Genomic DNA, 23,702 nt, shown 5'->3' on the forward strand with positions numbered 1-23,702 from the left:
GTGTGGTTTTGTTCAAGGGAAGGAGTAAAAGTCCCAGAGTCTGTGCAGTCTGTTCAGCCATTGCACCTTCCAGATGAGTCCCTGCGCCCTGCTGGCCCATGAAGCACCAGTGTTCTTCTATTGTTCCTCAGGCCACTCAACCCTCGGACATAGTTGGGCTTGGTGGTATTGTGACGCATTAGGAGCTTCCAGTGCCCCTTCTCTCGAGTATGTTGATATGAAAGTGCAAGCGACATGAACGGCTTCTTACCTTCCCACACCGCAGAGTTTATTTCTTTTTGTTGTGTTGGCAATAGAGCTGGGGGGGCTGCAGTGGGAGTTGGTAAAACACCTAGTATTCTAAGGCGATTTATCCTTCTAATGGCTGCTCTTCTACCTAGCATAGGACAGACCATTCTTTGATCGCACCCCAAGGTCCTCGTGCACCTTTTGTTCGTTTATTTACACGATGGAGGCAAGAGCTGTTCCTAGTTGGATCCATAATTACGTACTTTCCTTGGCAGACCACAGTATTGGAAATGGTGCCTGAAGTGTTTCTGGTTCTGATTTTGGGATTAAGAGATTAGGATTTGGGACTTCTGCAGGGTCAAGTTGAATCTAGAGACATCTCATGAGACTGAGGGGGCTCCCTCAGGATCTGCTTTCGGGGCCTGGGTGATCGATTCAGTCCCCTCTTTCCACAGCGCTGACGTCATGGGAACTCGCACTCTGTTTGTGTTCCCTAAGGAGGATCCTCCAAGTCTCAAGGCCCAGGATAAGGCCCACCTCTGTGGGGAACCGTATTTGGTGAAAGATTTTGCCATTTAAAAATATTTGATGTCCCACCCATGAAGAAAATCTGTGACTGGTTTCAAATCCCTACCTCTTTGCAGGGTGATTGATAGGAGATCTTGAAATAAAGAGATTTAATTTCCTTGGTATTCAGTGATTCCCTTTCACATTTGACTTGGAGAATGTCTTCCTCGTTGGTGAAGTGATGTATACGTGCAAGGATGCCTATGCTCTGAAGCTTGTAGCATCAGTGAGTCTGACTATTGCACCCTGTAGAGATGTCGCTGGTTCTGTGTTCGGCGAGTTAAAACATTTTTTTTTGCTTCCTGGAGCAATTTATAAGGTCCTCTGTCCATAGAACCATTTGTTCTTCCTTTAAAAACAGTAGTTCCTGTTTTAGCATCTGTTTCCTCTTTTTGCATCCCGACATCCTCCAGAGTTGTGACCCAGTTACGGATTTCTGTAAGATTCTGTTTGACTTTTTTTCCCCTTAAGATCTTGCTACGCTGCTTGTATGTCCACTGTGAGCGTGCCATACGGGGCTTCTTGTTAACATGTCCCTGACATTTGTGTCTCTTTTTTACTTTCCGGATGCCATTACCTCAACAAGCATGGCAATTCACCACCAGCAGGATGGGATTGCCGATTTCTGTGCCTGCGCTCTCCTTTCTATCACACTTGTATGTCACGTGGGAGAATGACTAATCCCTGTTGACTGCCCCCTGGGGGTTTATATCAGGCTGGTATTCCTGCAGAGACTCCGCAGTATTGCCTCTCGGGCATAAAATCCCTTGTTGGGGTATCACTCTCTTCCCAGCGTGAGGCAAATGCTTCTAATTCTTGAGCATTGGAGGTCATTTTCCATCCCTTCGCGGTGTGATAGCAGCGCGGGCTATTTCAGGTCTACTTCCTTGCCCCATGCTACATATCTGACACCTTTTTCTGGACTCCTGCGCTTTAGCTGCTTTTACAGCAGCTTTGGACTTCTGGGACCCTACCCCGGCAGTCGCCAAGGAGACATAGTGTAGCGCTTCTCTTTACTTATATTGAGCAGGTGCTACCTCCCAAAAGTCTTACCTTCCCAGGCCTTCTCCGATAAGGTCCAAGTCACTGATTCCCCTGTGTCCCAGGTTGGTGTCCAACTGCAGTCAGATGCAGATGTGCCGTTCTTCAATCCACCAGGTATGCAGGGCCGTCTGGATCCGTCGTTAGATGCCCAAGCTGCCGTCAAGGAGACCCTGCTTGTGTCACCTCTTTAGCACTGCTGGCCGGATCCTACCTCTTCGAGCCTTTTCTTTGAGTGCCAATCTTTGATAGGGTGTATCAGACCCTGATGCCACAGGCCTGCTCTGCTGCCTGTCCCTCTGCGCCTCCAACAGTGGCCTCACTCAGATGGCCCGGCTCGGCTCTGCTCTCCATAGTCCCACAGGCCCCCATCCGGAGACCCGTCAGGCTCCCCACTGCTCTGATGGCCCCCGTCAGCAGCAGATAGCCATTTTGCTGTCTGGCTGCCTTGCAATCCGTCAGGTATGCGGTGCCTCGGGCTCTGCCGTACCCCTCCTAGACTTAAAAGATGCCTGCCAATGCAGTCTTCGCAGTGCGCATCGGGCATAGGGGCCCGCCCCACCCCCGCAGATGGCTTTACATAGGTTTGTTGGCTGGTGTTGAGAGGGAGGACTGGAAAAGAGTCTTACCAATACGCCATCTTAGCCCGTCCCACTTTTCATCTATTTTACACCCAGTTCTAAGTCACTGCACGTCATAGTTCTTTCAAGATCCACATCAAGCTCCTGTACTTCACTGACTTCACTCTCCACGTTGAAACCCAAAAGAGGCCTATGAAACCCAAAGGAGGCAGCGTGGCTCATAATGTGTTGGTACTCATCGGTTTCCCTAACCCTGAAGGCGTTCTAAAAACACATAAAGGAAAGGACTGTATTAATCCAAACCGACAATACGACAACTATGTCCTACTTTAACAAGCAAAGGAGAACAAGGTTGCACAAGGTGTGCAGACTACCCCAAGACATATGGAAATGGGTCACGAGAAAGGGATCTTAGAAGTGTCAAAAGACTTACCAAGAAAGCTCAGCACCGAAGTAGACAGGAAAACACCACACATGAGCGGGAGTTGAAAGAAGTAGTAGTAAAGAGCAACTTCCACCTGTAGGGCATGCCACGCGTGCACCTGTCCTCCAGCCACTAAAAGGCAAAATTGCAAAGCTTCGCATCCAAGTTTCATCACCCAAGATCCCTAGGGAATGCCCCATCGATATAACGTCCAGGGAGATTTGCCAACTCTTTTCTCCAAAATACGCATGACCTCTTAACGATCCAGAGGGGATGAGTGGGCCACCCAATCCCAGCCACCCTGAACCCGGCAGCCTGGCCCCAGAAGACTTTGTGTTTGGACACCTATACCTACCAGCGAGGTCTGTACAAATAATGAAGGAAGCAAGGTGACCGTTCACAAGATGACGTTACATTAACAAGTGGAACAGGTCCAAACACTGTTTCAAAGGAGGAACAAGCTTTTTCAATGCAATAGAGTTTAAGCTATTGTCATTGTAAATGACAATGCATTTTATTTGTGTATTTTTAAAACCAACACATATATAAACGGCATTGTCATTTCTAGTGCTAATAGCTCAAACTCTTGCAAATGCAACACCACTTTAATGGGAGCCGTGCCCCTTTATTTAGACGCTACTCGCCGTATTCAGGTTATAGTGAGCAGCGTCTGAAGAAAGAGGCGCAGCCAACATTAACTCATTTGCTGCAGTGGCTATTCCGCGGCGCCGCAGCGCTAGTGGGGCGGGGGGCCGCGCGGCACTCCCGTACTCGTGACAGAACCGCTCCGTCACGAGCCTCGGGCGCGCTGTGCTTGTGACGGAGCGGTTCCGTCACGGCCCCGCCCGCTCAATAGAACGCTCCGCACAGGCACAAAATCAGCTCTGCGCATGCGCGCTCAGCGGGTCATGACGGAACCGCTCCGTCACAAGCACAGCGCGACTGAGGCTGGTGACTGAGTGGTTCCGTCATCAGCGCCGAAGGGGTTAAAGTGAACTTTGGGCTTGTACCCAAAATGAAAAAATAAATAATTTAATAAAGATTCTGTTGAGCGGATCACGCTGTAAATTAAATAAATAAGCATGGCGCTAAAGAGAAAGTGGCCCGTGCTGTAAATTAAATAAATAAATAAGCGCAGCCGCAAAAATGAAAGCAAACCGTATGTAAATTAAATAAATAAGCACGGCCGATCTAGTTCAAGCCCACCGTGCTGTAAATTAAATACATCACTATTAACAATATAACAGCAGGCGACATTCTGTGATGTGGGTGAAATAGTAGAAGATCATTAAATCATTAAAGAAAATAGTGCTCACAAAGTACATAAAGCAAATTGTGTAACAACACAAGTAAAAAGTCCGTCCTCATGGGAGGGTACAAATGCAGACAAGGCGGTACCAAGGAGGGACTAACAAGCCTATTCATGAAGCAAATGCAATGATTTGGAAAGGACAGTAACAGGAATCAATCGAAAAAATGGGCGGAGCTTCTATTCCATATCTCAATACAGCCTGTGACTCCAGAAAACATTCATGCTTCAAAACAGAAAGGCTTCTTACTGCTGGAAGGTGTTTTGCAGCTTCAAAGATTTTCTAGATTCACTTACGATCCCCTCATCTCCACCAGGTGAGGTGTTTTTGCAGAGATTTTCAAGACAGCAGAAACGAGGAAAGTAATTAACACACTAAGGTCACCAAGAGATTAAAAAAAGACTATGAAGATGGTGACTAGGTCGAAGGAATGGGAGGGCTGGCATCTGTCGTCATACACGGAGGGACACACAGCAGGGTCGGTGGCACCAGTAGGTCTGGCTTTGAAGGACGTCTGTATGGTCATGTGAAGCAATACTAGTAGGTAACCAGGGGATGGATTTGCATATGTGTAGAATAACAATGCTGTAGGTTGAATAGTCAGGTGACAGTCACACATTCCCGTCAGACCAGGTTAATGACTGCCCTCCTTGCACCTGTGACGCTGCCAGAGAAAACACCCTAAAGTTATAATGTGTGTGTGTCACAGAAAGTTCAAGCTCAGCAGCTGGATAAATAAACAATTTATCAGAGATGCGTGGAGGGCAGGCACTTTTTTGTGGTAGCACACAACGTTGGCCCAAACAAAACGTACTCCTGGCTCCCAAGATGTGGGTGGAGACAGAGCCCCTCTCCAGGGATGGTCGCGCTATTGTCTGGTGAAAGCTACTCCTGAGGGTGAGTAACCTTTTTGTAGCTTTTGGCATTTTTATGTTTGCTGAACCAGCCGCTCTTGTTCAAATCTCTTGTGATGAGATACCTTAAAGGTTTTCAACATATGTTTCCTCCAAAAACCTTTGTGATGCGACAGTGGGACTTAGATTTGCTTCTCACTTCCCTAATGTGTAGTCCTTTTGAGACATTGCACATTTGTTCATTACACCTCTTGACCTTAAAACTGTCTTTATGGTCACAATAACGTCAGCTCGTCGTGTGAGTGATCTTCAGGCTCTCTTGGTCTCGCCGCCTCATACTTCCTTCTTCTGGACAGGCTGGACCGGAGCTGCATTCCTGCCAAAGGTAGTGACACCTTTTCATGTCAGACGTTATTATCCTTCTGGCATTCCTTGCTCTGTCTCACCACTCGAAACAAGAGCGACTTTATGGATTAGATCAGTTTCTACATTTATCGTACCCTGAGACCACCGTCGTGGATGTTCAGCTTTTTCTAGGATTCCCGGGAGTAAGGAAAGGTCGGCCACCTCAGGAAGGATAGTCCTCTATCAAGAGCTGATACACTTTGGGTAAGAAGCAGCCCCCAGAAGGTCTGAGGTCTCGTTCCTCCCAAACCAAGGCTGCTAGAACTGCGCTGCCATGTAAAGTTCCTGTACTGGATATCTGCCAGCCTGCTCCATGGGCATCAGTTCACCCATTGGCACAGCAGTGCTGCCTTAAAAGTCTCGTTCCTCACCGGAAGAACCCAGAAAGTTCGCCTCCCACCATTCAAGTCAGAGGCCACTGAAGTCATCTGCGGCGTACCACAAGGATCTTCACTCAGCCCCACCCTTTTCAACGTATACATGAGCCCCCTCGCGGCCATCGCCCGCCAACACAACCTCAACATCATCTCCTACGCGGATGACACTCAACTGATCCTATCACTCACCAATGACCCTAGCACCGCCAAAACTAACCTACACGAAGGAATGAAAGAAGTAGCCGAATGGATGAAACACAGCCGTCTGAAACTGAACTCAGATAAAACAGAAGTCCTCATCTTAGGTACCTCCCCCTCCGCATGGGACGACTCTTGGTGGCCAGAAGCCCTTGGAAAAGCACCCATCCCGACAGACCACGCACGGAACCTGGGCGTCATCCTGGATTCCTCACTTTCAATGAACAGACAAATCAACCCCGTCTCCTCATCCTGCTTCAACATTCTTCGCATGCTCAAAAAAACATTTCGTTGGATCCCCACCGAAACTAGGAAAACGGTCACCCACGCTCTGGTCACGAGCCGACTGGACTATGGAAACACCCTCTACGCCGGGACTACTGCTAAACTCCAGAAAAAACTCCAACGAATCCAAAACGCCTCAGCCAGGCTCATATTAGACATCCCACGTAAAGAACATATCTCTGGTCACCTGAAAAACCTCCACTGGCTTCCCGTCAATAAGAGGATCACTTTCCGGCTCCTAACCCACGCACACAAAGCACTCTACGAAATTGGACCAGAATGCCTCAACACAAGACTGTCCTTCTACACCCCCTCCCGCCAGCTTCGATCTTCCAACCAAGCCCTTGCCACGGTACCTCGCATCAACAAGACCACCATGGGAGGTAGATCCTTCTCCTACCTGGCAGCTAAAACCTGGAACTCACTTCCCACTTACCTTCGCCTTACCCAGAACCACCTAGCATTCAGAAAGCAACTTAAAACGTGGATATTTGACAAGTAATTCCCCACCCTCCTTAAGCGCCTTGAGACCCTCTGGGTATGTAGCGCGCTATATAAATCCTCTGACTTGACTTGACTTGACTTGGTCCATTTCCACCTGAAAAGTTCCCAACTGCACAGTCAAGTTTGCCAAGGGTGCAAACAAGCCTGTGAAAGAAATGGCGTTAGCGTGCCTCGGTGGTGCTGATATGCACCTCTGTTCATTACTACTACCTGTCAGCAAGCAGGAGCACTGTATTTTGAGTTTCTGGATCCAGTCTGTCACCTGGAGATATTTGCAAAGTGATGACTCTGCGGTTAGACGAAGTATCCACCAGAAAGAGTGTTAAAGAAGGTAAGTAACTTGGTTTTCACTGCCATCCTGTAATCCTCAACTAGTGCACACTGTGAAATGACCGTGACGTAGGGTTCGGGTGGAGTAAAGTCCTGTACTTCATAGCCACCTTTCAGCAAGTTACAGCTGTGTCTCATGAAGTCTGCACTTCCCAGGTGTCTCACTAGAGCCTCAAACGTCAGCTGGAGCAGTCTCTGTAGGGGCGATATGACCCCTGTCAGTAGTGAGAGGCTCTGTGTCCCGGCACTCCACGTTACTGGGCGTGAGAATACTGGGTCCACTCTAGCAGATACTGAAGCAGAGCAGAGCAGAGCCCTTGAGCTAGAGATGGGCTCCACATGGCAGCGCCCTGGTACCATGCAGAGGCTATGGGGAGCCTGTGGCGGTCCCCGGAGCAAGTCTTGAAGCTTGTCTTGATGTTGAATCCCCTCCCAACCTGTCCTCGTCCACATATCTACATTTGTTTTGAATGGATTTAGATATGAAAATACTTCGAAATCCATAATTCTAACCCAGGTGTCTCACTGCCATCAATCTGGCTCACTGTTAATCAGCATCGCTTCATACTTCGTATACTTGGTATTAAATCAGTATTTCACATTTGCATAGTAGGTCTCTGTACTTCTGACCTATTTCATAATATGCCCCGAATGACTGCACTTTGGAGCCGTCTCACATTATATGCAATGTGTGGGCTGATTGGTCCTGTGAAAGTCTGTGTGAAAAGCTGGTTTTGGTTTGAGCCAGTTAGGTTTGTAAATATTTGTATGTGTTGTATTGGTTTTGCCTACGACTTGTGGCGTGTGCCTCTGTACCGCTAATATCTCATTCACACTTTTCGTAGCACGACACCACAGTGGTTGCACTGCAGGCGGCTCTGAATGTCTACAATGGGATCCAGACACCCTATGCTGCCTGCCACATCATGGAGCTTTACCAGGAGGATTCTGGGTAAGCCATGAGAACCTGTGCATGGGATGTGCCCAGATGGGTTATCCGTTCATACCAGGCTCTTATACAGTCTCTCCTTTGTACTCAGTAATTTCTCTGTGGAGATGTACTTCAGAAACGACAGTGCAAAGGACCCCTTCCCACTCGTGTTGCCAGGCTGCTCTCTCGCCTGTCCCCTGAACGAATTTCTTCGTCTCACAACAGCCGCTATCTCAGAGGACCGGGAACGAGAATGTCGAACCCCGAGTGGCCCTTCAGATATTGGTGAGAAGGTTTAAATTATTTCAGTTTATTTTATTTCAAGAATCCAAGTTCCACTGCAGAGAACTGAAATATAAAACACATCAGTAAGTCCAAGAAGTAAAAATATATATAAATATATAGAAAGCTAAAAATACAGTCTATACATGAGCAAAGGGAGTAGGTTGAAGAAAACGATCTGACATTGTGAATCCGCACAGCAAATACCAATAGCATCCATTTATCAACCATCTGACTAATTCTTGCATTCATGGACATATCCATCCACAAAAACATGCACAAAGTCAAAAAGCATGGGCAAGATAAGTCAGAAAAATTAGCAGCTGCCTAAATTCGGTGGGCATATGCATGCAATAAAAAACGCTATCTTGCAGTGGTAGTGTACATTTGAAGTTTCAGCTTAGTCACCATGTTTAGAAGCAATGTGCAGGCCATCTTGGGATTTTAGAGAGTAGAAATCACGTTTTTCAAAGAGAGTTGGGGTAGAGAGAATAATCTAAATTGTAGGTTGCAGCCTTTTTCTAAGATAGCAGAAGAATTTCCTGTGGGGGATGGATTATGGTTGAGAACGGACAAGAACGTTACTCAGAGTACTTTGAAACTAGCATTTAATCCACTTAAGAAATATATCTGAGTTGTACTTAATGCAAACGTAGCCTGCGGGAGGCATTTTCATTTATATTTATTTTAGGAGTTTAATACAGCCCTGACCCAACTCGAGGGATATCAGAGCGCTTCTCAGTACATACACAACAGAACCATAAACAGTCACAGTACACTAATAAACACAGATTCTAGATACTTATCAGTTCAAAATCTTGTAGTAAAAGTTCAGTTTCAGGGCTAGACAGTCCACAACCAAAGTAGAGCAGCTTGATTGAGGATTTGAGCATCGGATCTAGGAGAATCTTTGCGGCAGTGATAGCCCTCATTAGGGCAAGAAATAACAGAGCAGCTGTTACCCATAGGGATGTCAGTTGAGGAGAAATTCTTTTAGTTGTCTCTTGAAGCTCGTGGAGGAGGGGTTAGTTCTGATTTGTGTTTGAAGAGAATTCTAGATTTTAGAGTTTTTGCCTGAGAGAGAGGGAAAGGGCTTTTTGTTTGTCTTTTGGGTGGGATGAGAAGGAGCGTGTTGGAGCTTCTTAGGTTTCTCAATTGTCGTGCCTTAGTGAGTTTGGCTGTGAGGCAATCTCGTTTACCAGTGTTTACGGCTTTATGGGTGAAACAGGCAGTTTTGAAACTGCAACGTGCTTCGATTGGTTTAGGGAGTCCTGGTTATTTATCCATTCTTGGATCTTTGAAGGGTGGTCGTGATTGGAGAAGACAAAAATTTCGTTTTTGTCTTGGTTTAGTTTGAGGTTGAAGTGTGATTTTTGTGACAGCCAGTTTTTTTAAAGAGTGTGAAGTTAAGTCGATGAATGTCTTTTAGAGAGAATATTTCTAGGTAGAGCTGGCTATCGACGGCATAGAGGTGAAAAGAGATATTTGCCTGTTTTAGAACGGTAGTGAAGAGTTCCTTGTAAATGTTGAAGAGTGCAGGAGAAAGGACTGGGCCTTGCAGGATTCCTCTGGTTATGGGGGATATGTCTGACATAGAGTTGTTGATTTTATTAGTTGGGATAGGTTATGCAAAAATGAGGAGAAACATTTCAGAACAGTGCTATGTTGGGCTTCCAAAAGTAACTTGTGATCTACTGTATCAAAAGCTGCCGATAGGTTTAGGACAGGGGTCTCCAACCTTTTGTGTAGTCAGAGCTACTTCTGGCCAGTGAAAATCGTTGTGAGCTACTGAACCCGAAGCAACTCGCGCATTTTTCCGAGACACTCCCACGCCCAGATTCATTGACTTTAAGCCTAATTTCATCAGAGCCCATACTGTGCATTTCTGCCCTCCGTTTCACTAATTTTTGTGCCTTTCTGCACTCTGTTTCACTCGTTTTCCCCTTGTTTTTTGTGTCCTTCTGTTCTCTGTTTCACTCGTTTTCCCCTTGTTTTTTGTGCTCTTCTGCCCTCTGTTTCACTCGTTTTTGTGCCTTTCTGCCCTGTTTCACTCGTTTTTTGTGCCCTTCTGCCCTCTGTTTCTCTTGTTTTTTGTAGCCTTCTGCTCTCTGTTTCACTTGTTTTTTGTGGCCTTCTGCTCTGTTTCACTCGTTTTTCCCTTGTTTTTTGTGCCTTTCTGCCCTCTGTTTGACTCGTTTTCTTCTCGTTTTTCGTGCCCTTCTGCCCTCTGTTTCCCTCGTTTTTTGTGGCCTTCTGTCCTCTGTTGCACTCGTTTTCCCCTTGTTTTTCGTGCCCTTCTGCCTTCTGTATCCCTCTTTTTATGTGGCCCTCTGTTTCACTCGTTTTCCACTTGTTTTTTGTGCCCTTCTGCCCTCTGTTTCCCTCGTTTTTCGTGCCCTTCTGCCCTCTGTTTCACTCGTTTTTCGTGCCCTTCTGCCCTCTGTTTCCCTTGTTTTTTGTGGCCTTCTGCTCTCTTTCACTCGTTTTCCCCTTGTTTTTCGTGCCTTTCTGCCCTCTGTTTTCCTTGTTTTTTGTGGCCTTCTGCTCTGTTTCACTCGTTTTCCCCTTGTTTTGTGCCCTTCTGCCCTCTGTTTCCCTTGTTTTTCGTGCCCTTCTGCCCTCTGTTTCACTCGTTTCCCCTTGTGTTTCGTGCCCTTCTGCCCTCTGTTTCACTCGTTTTCCCCTCGTTTTTCGTTCCCTTCTGCCCTGTTTCCCTCGTTTCTCGTGCCCTTCTGCCCTCTGTTTCACTCGTTTCCCACTTGTTTTTCGTGCCCTTCTGCCCTGTTTCCCTCATTTTTCATGCCCTTCTGCCCTCTGTTTCCCTTGTTTTTTGTGGCCTTCTGCTCTGTTTCACTCGTTTTCCCCTTGTTTTTCGTGCCTTTCTTCCCTCTGTTTTCCTTGTTTTTTGTGGCCTTCTGCTCTGTTTCACTCGTTTTCCCCTTGTTTTGTGCCCTTCTGCCCTCTGATTCCCTTGTTTTTCGTGCCCTTCTGCCCTCTGTTTCCCTCGTTTTTTATGGCCTTCTGCCCTCTGTTTCACTCGTTTTCCCCTTGTTTTTTGTGCCCTTCTGCCCTCTGTTTCTCTTGTTTTTCATGCCTTTCTGCCCTCGTTTTCCACTTGTTTTTCGTGCCCTTCTGCCCTGTTTCATTCGTTTTCCACTTGTTTTTCGTGCCCTTCTGCCCTCTGTTTCCCTCGTTTTTCGTGCCCCTTCTGCCCTCTGTTTCCCTCGTTTTTCGTGCCCCTCTGCCCTCTGTTTCCCCCGTTTTTCTTGCCCTTCTGCACTCTGCTTCACTCGTTTTCCACTTGTTTTTCGTGCCCTTCTGCCCTCTGTTTCCTTCGTTTTTGTGCCCTTCTGCCCTCTGTTTAATTCGTTTTCCACTTGTTTTTCGTGCCCTTCTGCCCTGTTTCCCTCGTTTTCCCCTCGTTTTTCATGCCCTTCTGCCCTGTTTCCCCTTGTTTTTCGTTTCCTTCTGCCTTTTTGTTTCCCTCGTTTTTCGTGCCCTTCTGCCCTGTTACCCTCGTTTTTCGAGCCCTTCTGCCCTATGTTTCACTTGTTTTCCACTTGTTTTCGTGCCCTTCTGCCCTCTGTTTACCTTGTTTTTCGTGCCGTTCTGCCCTCGATGAATTCACAGGAGTCAGACTCTCACGAGAAGAGTCTGCAGCTCCAGGAGAGGAGCGTCATCCTCTTCACCCGCCCCCACCCTCAGCTAAGCTCCAATCCGAGTGGCTGGTTTGGGTGAGGGCGGGCAAATGCAGCCGTAAAAGTAAATAGCCCATGAAGGGCTACACGAGCTACTCCCGGGGTCTCCGCGAGCTACCGGTAGCTCGCGATCGACCGGTTGGAGACCCCGGGTTTAGGAGGACAAGCAGAGAAAAGAACAAAGAACGTAACCCCGCCTAATGATGTGATGGTCCTAAAAATAGGATCCCACTATATATGGGGTGATTAGACTAGGAGTTTAGCAATGCACATACCATTTGGTCAATCCAATTATACTCAAAAACAAGTGTTTAGCAAATATATATATTTTTATTTTTTTGTGTATACTCTTTGATTTGAAGTAAAAAAGATCGCACAAAAATAGAGATCATATTAAATCCACAGCATATTTATAAAGGCATCAAACAAAATACATTGGTGCAGAGAGGGATAAAAAATGAGAGAAATTCATCCTACATTGGGACCTACCCAGTAACAATTCATACTTCAATCATACTCTCATACTCACAAATTTCCAAATTAATCTATCTAATATTCTGTCTTTCAACTTTCATTCTCACAAACATTCCTATCAACCTGGCGTATGCAACACAGAGATGGTAAGTCTGTTGCATAAATCAGAAAGGTTATTCCAGACAGATGACATTAATGCGGCTCTTAATAGATATAAAACAGTGTGCCGTATTTCTGGAAACACAAGCCGACGCGCGTTTCGGTGACAGGCCAGAAGGGCCACACCTTCGTCAGGGCTGGGGGTTGTTGACTGGGAGGGGAGGGAAAGAAGATCTGGAAATAAAAAGCAATGTCTTAGTATTTTAGTTCCATAAAAAATATACAGTCATAGCATGTTCAAACATGTACCTTTATCACCTTTTGATACATTTTAACAAAGATAAACAATGATTATCGAAATTCTTTTAATGACTGTATGGTTGACTTTTAGTGGCTGTGCAATGCCTAACTGCCTAGTGACACTCCTTAAGACAGACTCCCGACCAGGTTTAGTAATTGTAATAAAAACTGTTTCTGTCACTTGGTCAAATGTGCTAGAAAATGAGTGTATGTAATATTAGGAAATATGAGAGTTGTGATAATATGTACTCGATGGGTAGCTTAGACAAGGTTATCTTTATGCCTTTCACAGATCTCACCTAATCGGGAGTCTGTCTTACTCAGAACCACCTAGCATTCAGAAAGCAACTGTCTTAGGCAGTTAGGGGTGGGGGGTTCTCTGGTGGCCGGGAAGGTGTTGTATTGTATTTCTTGTCATCTTCCTCACCAAGGGGCTCATGTGGAGGGAGCTTTCAAGCAGACACTCTTGATTAACTGTTATCAACAGGGATGTTGGGATGCTATGTATCGGGCAGGGAAGAAATTAAAGATATTCTGCGCTAAGAGGTTTATTATAATCAAGCCTCCTTTCAAACTAGTTGAGCTTCATGATGGACCATGGATGAAAGGGGTCGATTTGATGGGCCCTTTTTAATGTTATCAACAGCAAGTATTGTTATGCTGTTGTTCCATTAGATGATTATACTATATGACCTGGAATTCTTGGCACAACCTAACACAGTTTAGGTAATTGAATTTCTCAAAGATGTGTTCTCCAGAAACCTTTTGTCTGAATCCTCGGTATGAGATAAGTATGTCTAGTTAGTCGGCCAGGAAAGGCACATTTTCCTGAATTTCGGTAGCCGCAAACTAATGGTTTGATGGAAAGGATTGATTGTGTGGTGTGAGAGTGTGTACAATGTGCATGGATAAAACGGTGTAATTCTGCTGAGTGTAGTCAAATCTATGCTTTGGTTCTCTCAATGAACACCCCGCTAAACTTCAGAGAATAATCAAGCCAGTGTCAAAAATGTTGGTCTTCTTTTTTTTGTTTTTGTTTATTTGGTTTTGTATAACGAGAAAAACAGACAGACATAGGAACAAATAAGCATTATAGCATTTCGTTTGCGATATCAGTAGGCATATACAAATTTCAGAGAGGCAGAACCATTAAAAGCTTCTAGGTCTTTACAGTATCGCCATTGGTTTGCAAGGACTATGCCAAAAAGAGGTTACAATTGGGTCCTCCATTTGTCTTGTGGCCAAGCATCTCCATTATAATGCTCTGTTTAGGGTAGAGATATAGGACCATAGTAATGCTTATGAGCTATTCTCAGTCTGTTGACAATAGACCACTCCTTTCTCTGGGATCTTGAAGAGCATGTAGCATATAAGTCTCTTCTGAAAGGGTTCGGTTCTGTATACCATTGTCGCCAGTGTCATTCTTGCAAATTCACGGGTGTTGGGCCTAGTGGGTGAATGAGAAGATATGCTTTCAGGGGTTCCCAGATATCTTTGGGGAGAGGGATTTCAGGGGAAGCAATTCAGAATAGTTAAGCATCTATACTTGGCAGAAAATTAAATCTCTGACCCACTCCTTAAACTTGGGAGCCCTGCCTCGCCCCCATCGACATGCCATTCAGCGCTTGCCCATCAACAGTGCAAGAGTGACATATCTGCGGGAGGGTTTATTTACTAGCTCAGTGCACCCTATTAAGGCCTGCAGTGGGGATGGTTCTAGTGTCAGTGACGTCATCTGCTCTAGTGCTTCGAAGATCTGGCGACAGAAGTCTGCTACGCCCGGGCAGGTCCATGCCAGATGAAGGAAATCAGCGTTTGTCATGTTACGTCTATCACGTCTATCATTATCTCTCAACTTGAATCTATACAGTTTGGCTGGTGTATAGTACAGGCGATGTAACATTTTTAAATGAATGATCCGTAATCTACTGCTAGCCGACACTTGTTCTGTTTGTAGACAACAGTAAGACAATCTCATGTCAGAAATGGCATTTCCCAGCTCCTTTTGCCAATGTGCTCTTGCGGGGCATTGCTCCGTCTATTGTTGAGTGTGTATACTATGATACAGTGTTGAGACAGAGTATGCAGGGGACGTGGCCTGTAATAACGAGTGAAGTGGGGCTAGTGTGGGAGGTTCTGACGGGTATGCAGGAGTAATGTCTTTGACGCCTTGCCGAGTTGTACGTATAGAAACACGTCTAGTGGCGTGGGAACAATAGGCCCGAACATCTGTTCCAGTGTGCAGATTTCGCCATTGTGATATGTCTCCCCAGCACTCGCTACGGTTGTTCTGAATACTGTCTCCTGTAGCACTTGAATTTGTGGGTGATACAGTAGCGGGAGCAGTGGGGAGTAAAGCATGGGGGCTCGTAAAATTGAAGTGATTCGGCGCCACGCAGCTGCCATGCATGTGACTGTGGCCTCTGTCTCGTGGGGCTGTGGTGCACTGCATATCATACCTGCCAATGGTATTGGGTCCGCTAGCCACTTTTCAACCGCAACTTGTGGCATGTACCTGGGTGGATGAAACCAATAGTAGGCATAATGGGCCTGGGCGTATATATAATATAGTTCCAAATTTGGGACATCAAACCCCCCTTGAGAGTACGGTCTTGTATTGATATCCCATTGCAGCATTGATTGCTTACCAGTTCTGCAGCGGGTCTCTGATGTATAGTGTGATGTCATCTGCATAAAGCGAGATGAGTATCTGACACAGGGGGCATCGCAATGCTTTAACTCGGTGATGTTGTCATAGCTTAGCCCCGAGTGCCTCTACTGTGAGAGCGAACAGCAGTGGGGATAGCGGGCACCCCTGCCGAGTTCCTCTGGTGATCGGAATGGCCTGGGATATCTGCCCATTGATCAGAACCTTAGCTGTCGGGAATTGATAGAGGAGTCTCCCCTAGGACAAGAACCCCACCGGCATTCCCATGCACTGTAACAGTCCCAGCAAGTAATCCCATTCAACAGAATCGAACGCTTTTGTGGCATCTAGGAAGACCGTCACCAGAGCAAGGTTAGGGTCTACGTTTTGCAATATGGATAAAAACATGGGGAGATTGTGGGAGGTGGCTCACCCAGGTATGAACCCCGCTCAGTCCAGGAGGGCCAGTTTGTTCATCAACCTGGGGAATGGGGCCCAAAAAATATCGTGACTTGGACAGGTTTTGTGAGTTCCGCCACTTCAGAGAGTGATGTGTGTGGCTGTCTATCAACACTTAACACTTGTAGTTGACCCTATGACAGTGTCCTTTGACTTGAGAGACATTCTTGCAGTCATCTCGTACGTAGACAGACATGTGGGACTATTGCAATCTAGGATGCCATCATGCCGAAAGGCTCATGACTGTCCTGACTGGATATCACATAACTAAGACTTACTCTATTTCCATTCTCACCCGCCTGCGGCAAAACAATCTAACAATGGAGTTGATGCTTATGTGCAGTAGCACCAAAAGGAGGAGTCTCACAGCCTTGTGACTCGAAAAACGTCTTCAAACAAAAAACAACTTGCAATCCTCCAAGCCCAACAGTAGATGGCGGACTTGTGCTAAGTGTGTGAATCTGCAGCATCACATGCCAAGAACAGATGCTTACAGGCTAAGTAACATAATACTTTCCCTCCCACCCACGGTGTTAGGATTAGTTCATTGTAGTCTTTGATTCCAACTTTCAAGGCAGAGCTTTGAGTCTGCTTAGCTACTTGAAACCTAACATCTGCTACAAAAACCTTTGAACAAGTCGCAAGGATATTAGTAAGATACAGTGCTTTTGCAGAGTGACTCCTTTTCTGGATTCACCTGCTGTGCATGATTCCGCCATCTGGTGGTGGGGTCCGGAATAGTCAGTGTTTTTTTTGTACTTTTCTTTTCCGGGCGTCGTCGACCACCATTTGAAGCCAGGTACGTCCCCTGCGTGACGTCAGACGGCGCGCTGAAGCTTGTTGTGCGTGGTAGCCATCTTCAGATTCTTTTTTCCTCCGTTGGGTCTGGAAGCAAGAGGGGGCGCCCTGAAGATTTTAAGAAAAGTCCCCGAAAAAACTCGAGATCTCAAATAAAAAACCAGCATCAAACATCGACCTCGTAACTGGAGAACACAACCTCACCCCGGGAACAACCTCTTCAATATCGAAAACATTGAGGTTCGACAAATGGCAAGGTAGGGGCCATGGAAAATACACCTTTCAAATTCTGTCCCAAGTGCCTCCAAAAATGTGTACAACGCGATCCACACGATGTGTGCAACCTCTGCCTGCCAAAGGACCACAAGGACCAGAACTATGAGACCTGCATGGTGTTCCTTCCGAAAACCCTCAGGACACACCGAAAGCAGAGAGAGGCCCACTACACAACAATGTCCCGGGCACTGAAGAAACCTACTCTGAAGGACATAGGCATCTCCAGAGACGAGAATGACAAAGGAGTTCCAGCAGAATCAACGCACAAAGGATCAGACGTAGAAATTCTGGACGGAGACTCCGGAAAAACCCACTGCCACAAAAAGATGGTGATGGACACAGAGAAGAATACGGATAAGGTAAGACACCATACACAACACATCCGTCGGAACTGAAGGGCCACAATAATATAGCTCAGCCTAAAGCAGTCCGACGCCAAAGAAAAAAAGCGATCGAAGGCCAGCCACGGTACAAAGAACTCCACGGAACCATACCAAGGGACACTGACGAGGGAAGACACCCAAGGCACCGAAAACCAGGGTCAAACACAAACCCCCAAAGGGAATTACACTGCCCTCGGAGACATAGGCAAGTATGAACAAGAAGAGAAAATCTCCAGGCTCGGACACCGAGAGATCCTTTGAGGTCGAAAAGAAAAAGAAACGACTCAAAGCCAAAATAGCGGTGCTCCTCCAGAAAAAGAAGGAGTTCGACACTTCACTCACTAGCCCCAGCCAACAAGGGCACACAATACCTACCAAGCATCCTTGATCAGAGCAAGAAGCCTTCAAAGAGCCAGCCTCACGCAAGGGGGTGACACCAAGGGTCGAAAAGAAGTACAAACCCTCTTCCAAGGACCCTATGTATATCCAGGCAAGTACAGTGCCTGACTCCATTATTGTCACCAGTGCCAGGAGAAGAGCAAATGCCCTCTCTAACAGTGGACCACCTCCAGAGAAGGAAAGCAAGCAGATGGATATGGGAAAAATGGAGGAAGCAGCGATGTTATGGTGCATCGCAGACTCAGATGCCCTGCTGAACAGGTACGGACACCAGCAATGGGATGACATCGAGGAGCTCATCAACAAGCTCCGGGAAGAGGACAAGAAAAGGGCAAAAACTATTGTCCAAGAAGCCAAACACAGAGCAAACACATGCCTTAAATTAGCACTCGATGCAGCAGACACTACTAGCAGACAAATGTGTACAGGCACCACACTAAGAAGGCATGCCTGGCTTAGAATATCCGACTTTAAACTAGAAGTGCAAACCTCCATCATCAACAGACTGTTTACTGGAAATGCACTATTTGGAAAGGAAGTAGATTAATCTCTCCAGCAGATTAAAAAAGACAACAAAACTGCAAGAGCCATGGGAGCCCTGCAACAAAGAGGGGCCAAGGGAATTGTCAACAAACGCATTAACAAGCAGGATAGCAAAACCGGCCACAACAGCCAAAGCAGTCTTTTCCAGGAAGAGGAAATGGCACAAATTGACACCTGCACAGAAAAGACCCCCACAAACCCCAGTGGGAGGCAGGATATCACAATACCTGCAACAGTGACGAAATCACCACAGACAATTGAATATTACATTTGGTAAAATATGGGTATTGCATAGAACTGACAAAAACGCCACCAGTGAATCCCCTAAGGATAAAAAAGTTCCTCAAATCAGAGCGTATACAATAACATTCAGAAATCAAGGAGCTTCTTCAAAACAAGAATAGAAATTGTACCAAGGCAAGACCTTTTCAAGGTAAACAACTCTCCCTATTCCTAGTTCCCGGACCTCTCGCTAAGGCCAATACTGGACCTAAGGTTCATAAATTCATTCTGCCGCAGCACTTTAAAATGGCTACACTACAAGGAATAATACCCCAAATTCAAAGGGGAGATTACATGGCAACAATAGATCTCAAGGATGCCTATTTACACATCCCCGAGAACAAAATCACAGGAAATATCTCCGGTTCCTACACAAGGGAACACACTACCAGTTCAAAGGACTCCCTTTCAGAATAAAATCAGCACCACATGCATTCGCCAAGTGCCTAGCTGCAGTCGCGGCACACCTGCAAAAGGACGGAATGCACGTCTACCTTTACCTAGATGACTGCCTTATAAAAGCAGACACAAAACCAAAATGTCTAAGCCAGGTTCAGACATCAATGCACACGCTCCAAGCATTAGGATTCTCAATAAATCACAAGTAATCCTCCACAAGGCCGGAAAAAAAAACCACTCCTAGGTGCAAGGCTCGACTCAAAACTTGCACGGGCTTACCCTACACAAAAGAGTATACAAGCCATCAAACAAGAAACTTTCCTCTATCAGAAGGGTCAGTCTCTGACAGTGAGGAGAGTCATGAAGCTCATGGGCATGATGGCGTCATACATCTCACTCATTCCTCATTCCCACCTCCATATGCGCCCCATCCAGGAATGGCTTACCAACAACTGGTCTCAAGCCACAGGGAGTTGGGAGGATCTAGTGGTTGTTACGCACAAGCTGCAAGCAGAGATACAATGGTGGGCATCCAACAACATAACACAGGGAAGACCTTTTGAGAGCCCAACTCCTTCTGTGACAATCACTACAGACACATCCCTCAACGGATTTGGAGTGCACTTCCAAGATACGAGGCCAGTGGAACGACCTCAAATCCATAAAACACATCAATTATCTGGAAATGAAAACAGTATTCTTAGCATTAAAAATGTTCTAGAAACATATTCACGCAAAGACTGTCTTGATTTAAACAGACAACACCACCACAATGTTTTACCTCCACAAACAGGGAGGTACAAAATCATTCCCACTAAGCAAACTAGCACAACAGATCTGGCAATGGGCAATTTCTCAAGGAATCAATCTGCAAACAATGCACCTACTGGGAATGTACAACACAACAGCAAATTTACTGAGCAGGCAGAACAGCTGCTCCCACGAGTGGGAATTGAAGCACAATACAATACATCTTCAAACTCTGAGGGACCCAAGAGACAGACCTGTTTGCCACAATACAGAACAGGAAATGCCAGTTCTTTGCCTTAAAGTTTCTTCACTACCTGTCAAGGGAATGCCCAGTCACTAGATTGGTCAGGGGCATTTTCATAAACTTTTCCACCAATACTCCTAATTCAAAAAGTAGTGGAAAAGGCAAGAGAACCGGGGACAAACCTAATTGTCATTGCCCCACAGTGGCCAAAACTGACATGGCACTCAAGAACTGTCGAAAGGACGAATAATCAAACTCGGAGCAGACAATGACCTACTAACAATGCAGCAGGGCCAACTCTTCCGCCCGGAGCCGGCGACGGTAGGCCTATCAAATAATCAATCAATCAGATTTATATAGCGCGCTACTCACCCGCTAGGGTCTCAAGACGCTGGGGGGAGGGGTCGGTTACTGCTCAAAAAGCCAGGTCTTGAGTTGCTTCCTGAAGGAGAGATGGTCCTGGGTCAGCCGTAGGTGGATGGGGAGGGAGTTCCATGTCTTGGCCGCCAGGTAGTACAATGTAAATGTAAATTGATACTTGTATAGCGCACTACTCACCCGCAAGGGTCTCAAGGCGCTTGTACGAATACCGCTGTGGAACCCATCCTGGCTTTCCCTGAGGCGTCCACTCCTGGGCACCCCCAAGGTGGAAGCCAGGCATCCTTAGCGTTGTGGGGGCCGTTGTGGTAGGAGAAGGATCTTCCTCCCGCGGTGGCTCTGCGAATGTGTGGTACGGTGGCGAGGGCGAGGCTGGTCGATCGCAGCTGGCGAGTGGGCGTGTAGAAAGTGAGGCGGTTGTTGAGGTATTTGGGGCCCATGTCGTGGAGAGCCTAGTGTGCGTGTGTGAGGATCCTGAACGTGATCCTCTTGCTGACGGGGAGCCAGTGCAGGTCTCTCAGATGGGTGGAGATGTGGTTGTGGTGGGGGATGTCCAGGACGAGTCATGCAGAGGCGTTCTGTATGCGCTGGAGTCTTTTCTGTAGTTTGGCTGTGGTTCCAGCATAGAGGGTGTTCCCGTAGTCCAGTCGGCTGGTGACGAGGGCCTGGGTGACCGTCTTCCTGGTTTCAGTGGGGATCCATCGAAAGATCTTTCGGAGCATGCGCAGGGTGTTGAAACAGGATGACGAGAGGGCATTGACTTGTTTGGTCATCGAGAGGGAGGAGTCCAGGATGAAGCCCAGGTTGCGTGCGTGTTTTGTTGGCTTGGGGGTGGTGCCCAGGGCAGGGGGCCACCAGGAGTCGTCCCAGGCGGAGGGGGATGATCCCAGGATGAGGACGTCAGTCTTGTCTGAGTTCAGTTTCAGGTGGCTGTTCTTCATCCACTCGGCGACTTCTTTCATTCCTTCGTGTAGGCTGGCTCTGGCGATGGCGGGGTCGTTGGTGAGAGAGAGGATCAGCTGGGTGTCGTCGGCGTAGGAAATGATGTTAAGGTTGTGTTGGTGTGCGATGGCTGCGAGGGGGCTCATGTAGACGTTGAAGAGGGTGGAGCTGAGCGAGGATCCTTGAGGTATGCCGCAGATGACTTCGGTGGCTGCAGATCGGAATGGGGGAAGGCGGACTCTCTGGGTTCTTCCGGCGAGGAACGAGATGATCCACTCCAGTGCCTTCTCTTGGATTCCGGTGTTGCTGAGGCGCTGTATAAGTGTGCGGTGGCAAACTGTGTCGAACACTGCAGAGAGGTCCAGGAGGATGAAGGCGGCTGTTTCCCCGTTGTCGAGCAGGGATCTGATGTTGTCGGTGGCTGCGATGAGGGCGGTCTCAGTGCTGTGATTGGCTCGGAAACCGGAGTTTGAGGGGTCGAGGGATCGGTTCGTCTTGAGGAAGGCGGCGAGCTGTTTGTTGACGGTCTTCTCGATGACATTGGCAGGAAAAGGGAGGAGCGAGATGGGGCGGAAGTTCTTGAGGTCGGTGGGGTCCGCTGTCGGTTTCTTCAGGAGGGTGCTGAGCTCGGCATGCTTCCAGCTCCCCGGGAAAGTGGCGATGGTGAAGGAGATGTTGATGATGTCCCGGAGTTGGGGTGCGATGATGAAGTCAGCCTTGTTGAAGACGTAGTGGGGGCAGGGGTCGGTTGGGGATCCAGAGTGGATAGTGTTCATCGTGCGGGTGGTGTCCGGGGTCCAATTACAGAGGGTGGTGGTGGGGGGCGTTGGTTCGGTGGTTGGGTGCGTGGTCTGTGCGCCGAAGCTGTTGTGTATGTCGGTGATCTTGCGGTGGAAGAATGAGGCGAGCGAGTCGCAGAGGTCTTGCGAGGGTGTGATATCGTTGTTTCCGGCTCTGGGGTTGGAGAGCTCTTTGACGATGCTGAAGAGTTCCTTGCTGTTGTGAGTGTTGTTGTCCAGTCGTTCTTTGAATGTTGTTCTTTTGGTGGTGCAGATCAGCTGGTGGTGTGTGCGGGTGGCGTTCTTGAGGGCTGTCATGTTTCCTGTGGTCTGGTCGTGGCGCCAGGCTTTTTCGAGGGTGCGGCAGTTCTTCTTGGAGGTTATGAGTTCGTTGGTGAACCACGAGGCTTTCTTGCTGCCGGGTCTGCTGGGTGGGTTCTTCAGAGGTGCGAGGTCATCGGCGCAGTTGATGAGCCACTGTGTGAAGTTGCGGGCAGCTTCGTTGGGGTCCGTTGGGTTGGCGGGAGGGTTCTGGCTGAGGGAAGTGATGAGCTGGTCAGTGGTGATCTTGCTCCAGCTCCTGCGGGGAACCTGTTGCGAGTGGTGGTGGGTCGTGGTTCTCCTGAAGTTGAAGTGGACGCAGCTGTGATCAGTCCAATGAAGTCCGGTGGAGTGGCTGAAGGAGATGTGCTTGCTGGAGGAGAAGACGGGGTCAAGCGTGTGGCCGGCGTAGTAGGTGGGGGTGTTCACCAGTTGCTTGAGTCAGAGGTTGGCGAGGTTGTCTAGCAGGGTGGTGGTATTGCTGTCATTGTTGTTCACCAGGTTTGAAGTTGAGGTCCCCTAGGAGGATGTAGTCTGGGGAGGTGAGGGCGTGCGGGCTGATAAAGTCTGCGATGGCTTCGGCTGAATTGTGTGCGTGGTCCCGGGGGTCTGTAGATGAGTGTCTCTGAGGGTGGTCTTGGGGTCGGTGTGTATCTGGAAGTGAAGGTGCTCTGCGGCGGTGAGGGTGTCGTCGGAGTTGGTCGTGACGCGGATGGTGTTTCTATGGACGATGGCGATGCCTCCTCCGGTCTGGTTGACGTGGTCCCTCCGGGTGATCTTGTATCCGTCCGGGATGGCTATGATGATGTCAGGCGCTGAAGAGGCGTTCATCCAGGTTTCCGTGAGGAAGGCGACGTCTGGTGATGTTGTGTCGAGCAGGTTCCAGAGTTTAACGGCGTGTCTGTGGATGGAGCGGGTTTTGAGCAGGACGCACTTGAGGTGGTTGTTGCTGGAGCCTGGCCTTTCGGGTGCGGTGCAGGTCCGGAGGCAGGTGAAATTGCAGGCTTGGTAGGTGAAGGGTCCATGGGTACGTTTGGGGTGGCTTGGTAGCAGGCGGGGTTCCGACCGGGTTTGAGTGCGTTGAGGATGGTGGCGTCGTAGGTCCGTCGTGTGGGCTGACAGCGTCGGGGGCCAGGGGTCCTGGTGCTGGGTACAGTCCAGGCGCGGACGGGTGCAGATGGGCTTGCCTTTGGCGCACAATCGGCGCGCCCGCA

At 47.8% G+C, this 23,702-nt stretch overlaps 1 protein-coding gene across 1 annotated transcript in view; it reads left to right on the forward strand.

Moving 5' to 3' along the window:
• The window catches only part of ACP2 (acid phosphatase 2, lysosomal), a 214,533-nt gene that overhangs the window by 175,196 nt on the left and 15,635 nt on the right, over positions 1-23,702 (forward strand). The window contains exons 9-10 of the mRNA XM_086959716.1: positions 7,950-8,056; positions 8,145-8,320. Coding sequence (XP_086815842.1) covers positions 7,950-8,056; positions 8,145-8,320 — 283 coding nt within the window. The remainder of the gene's footprint in view (positions 1-7,949; positions 8,057-8,144; positions 8,321-23,702) is intronic.

The sequence above is a fragment of the Lissotriton vulgaris genome, chromosome 2_2 (genome assembly GCF_964263255.1).
Source record: "Lissotriton vulgaris chromosome 2_2, aLisVul1.2, whole genome shotgun sequence".
Taxonomy (NCBI): Eukaryota; Metazoa; Chordata; class Amphibia; order Caudata; family Salamandridae; genus Lissotriton; species Lissotriton vulgaris.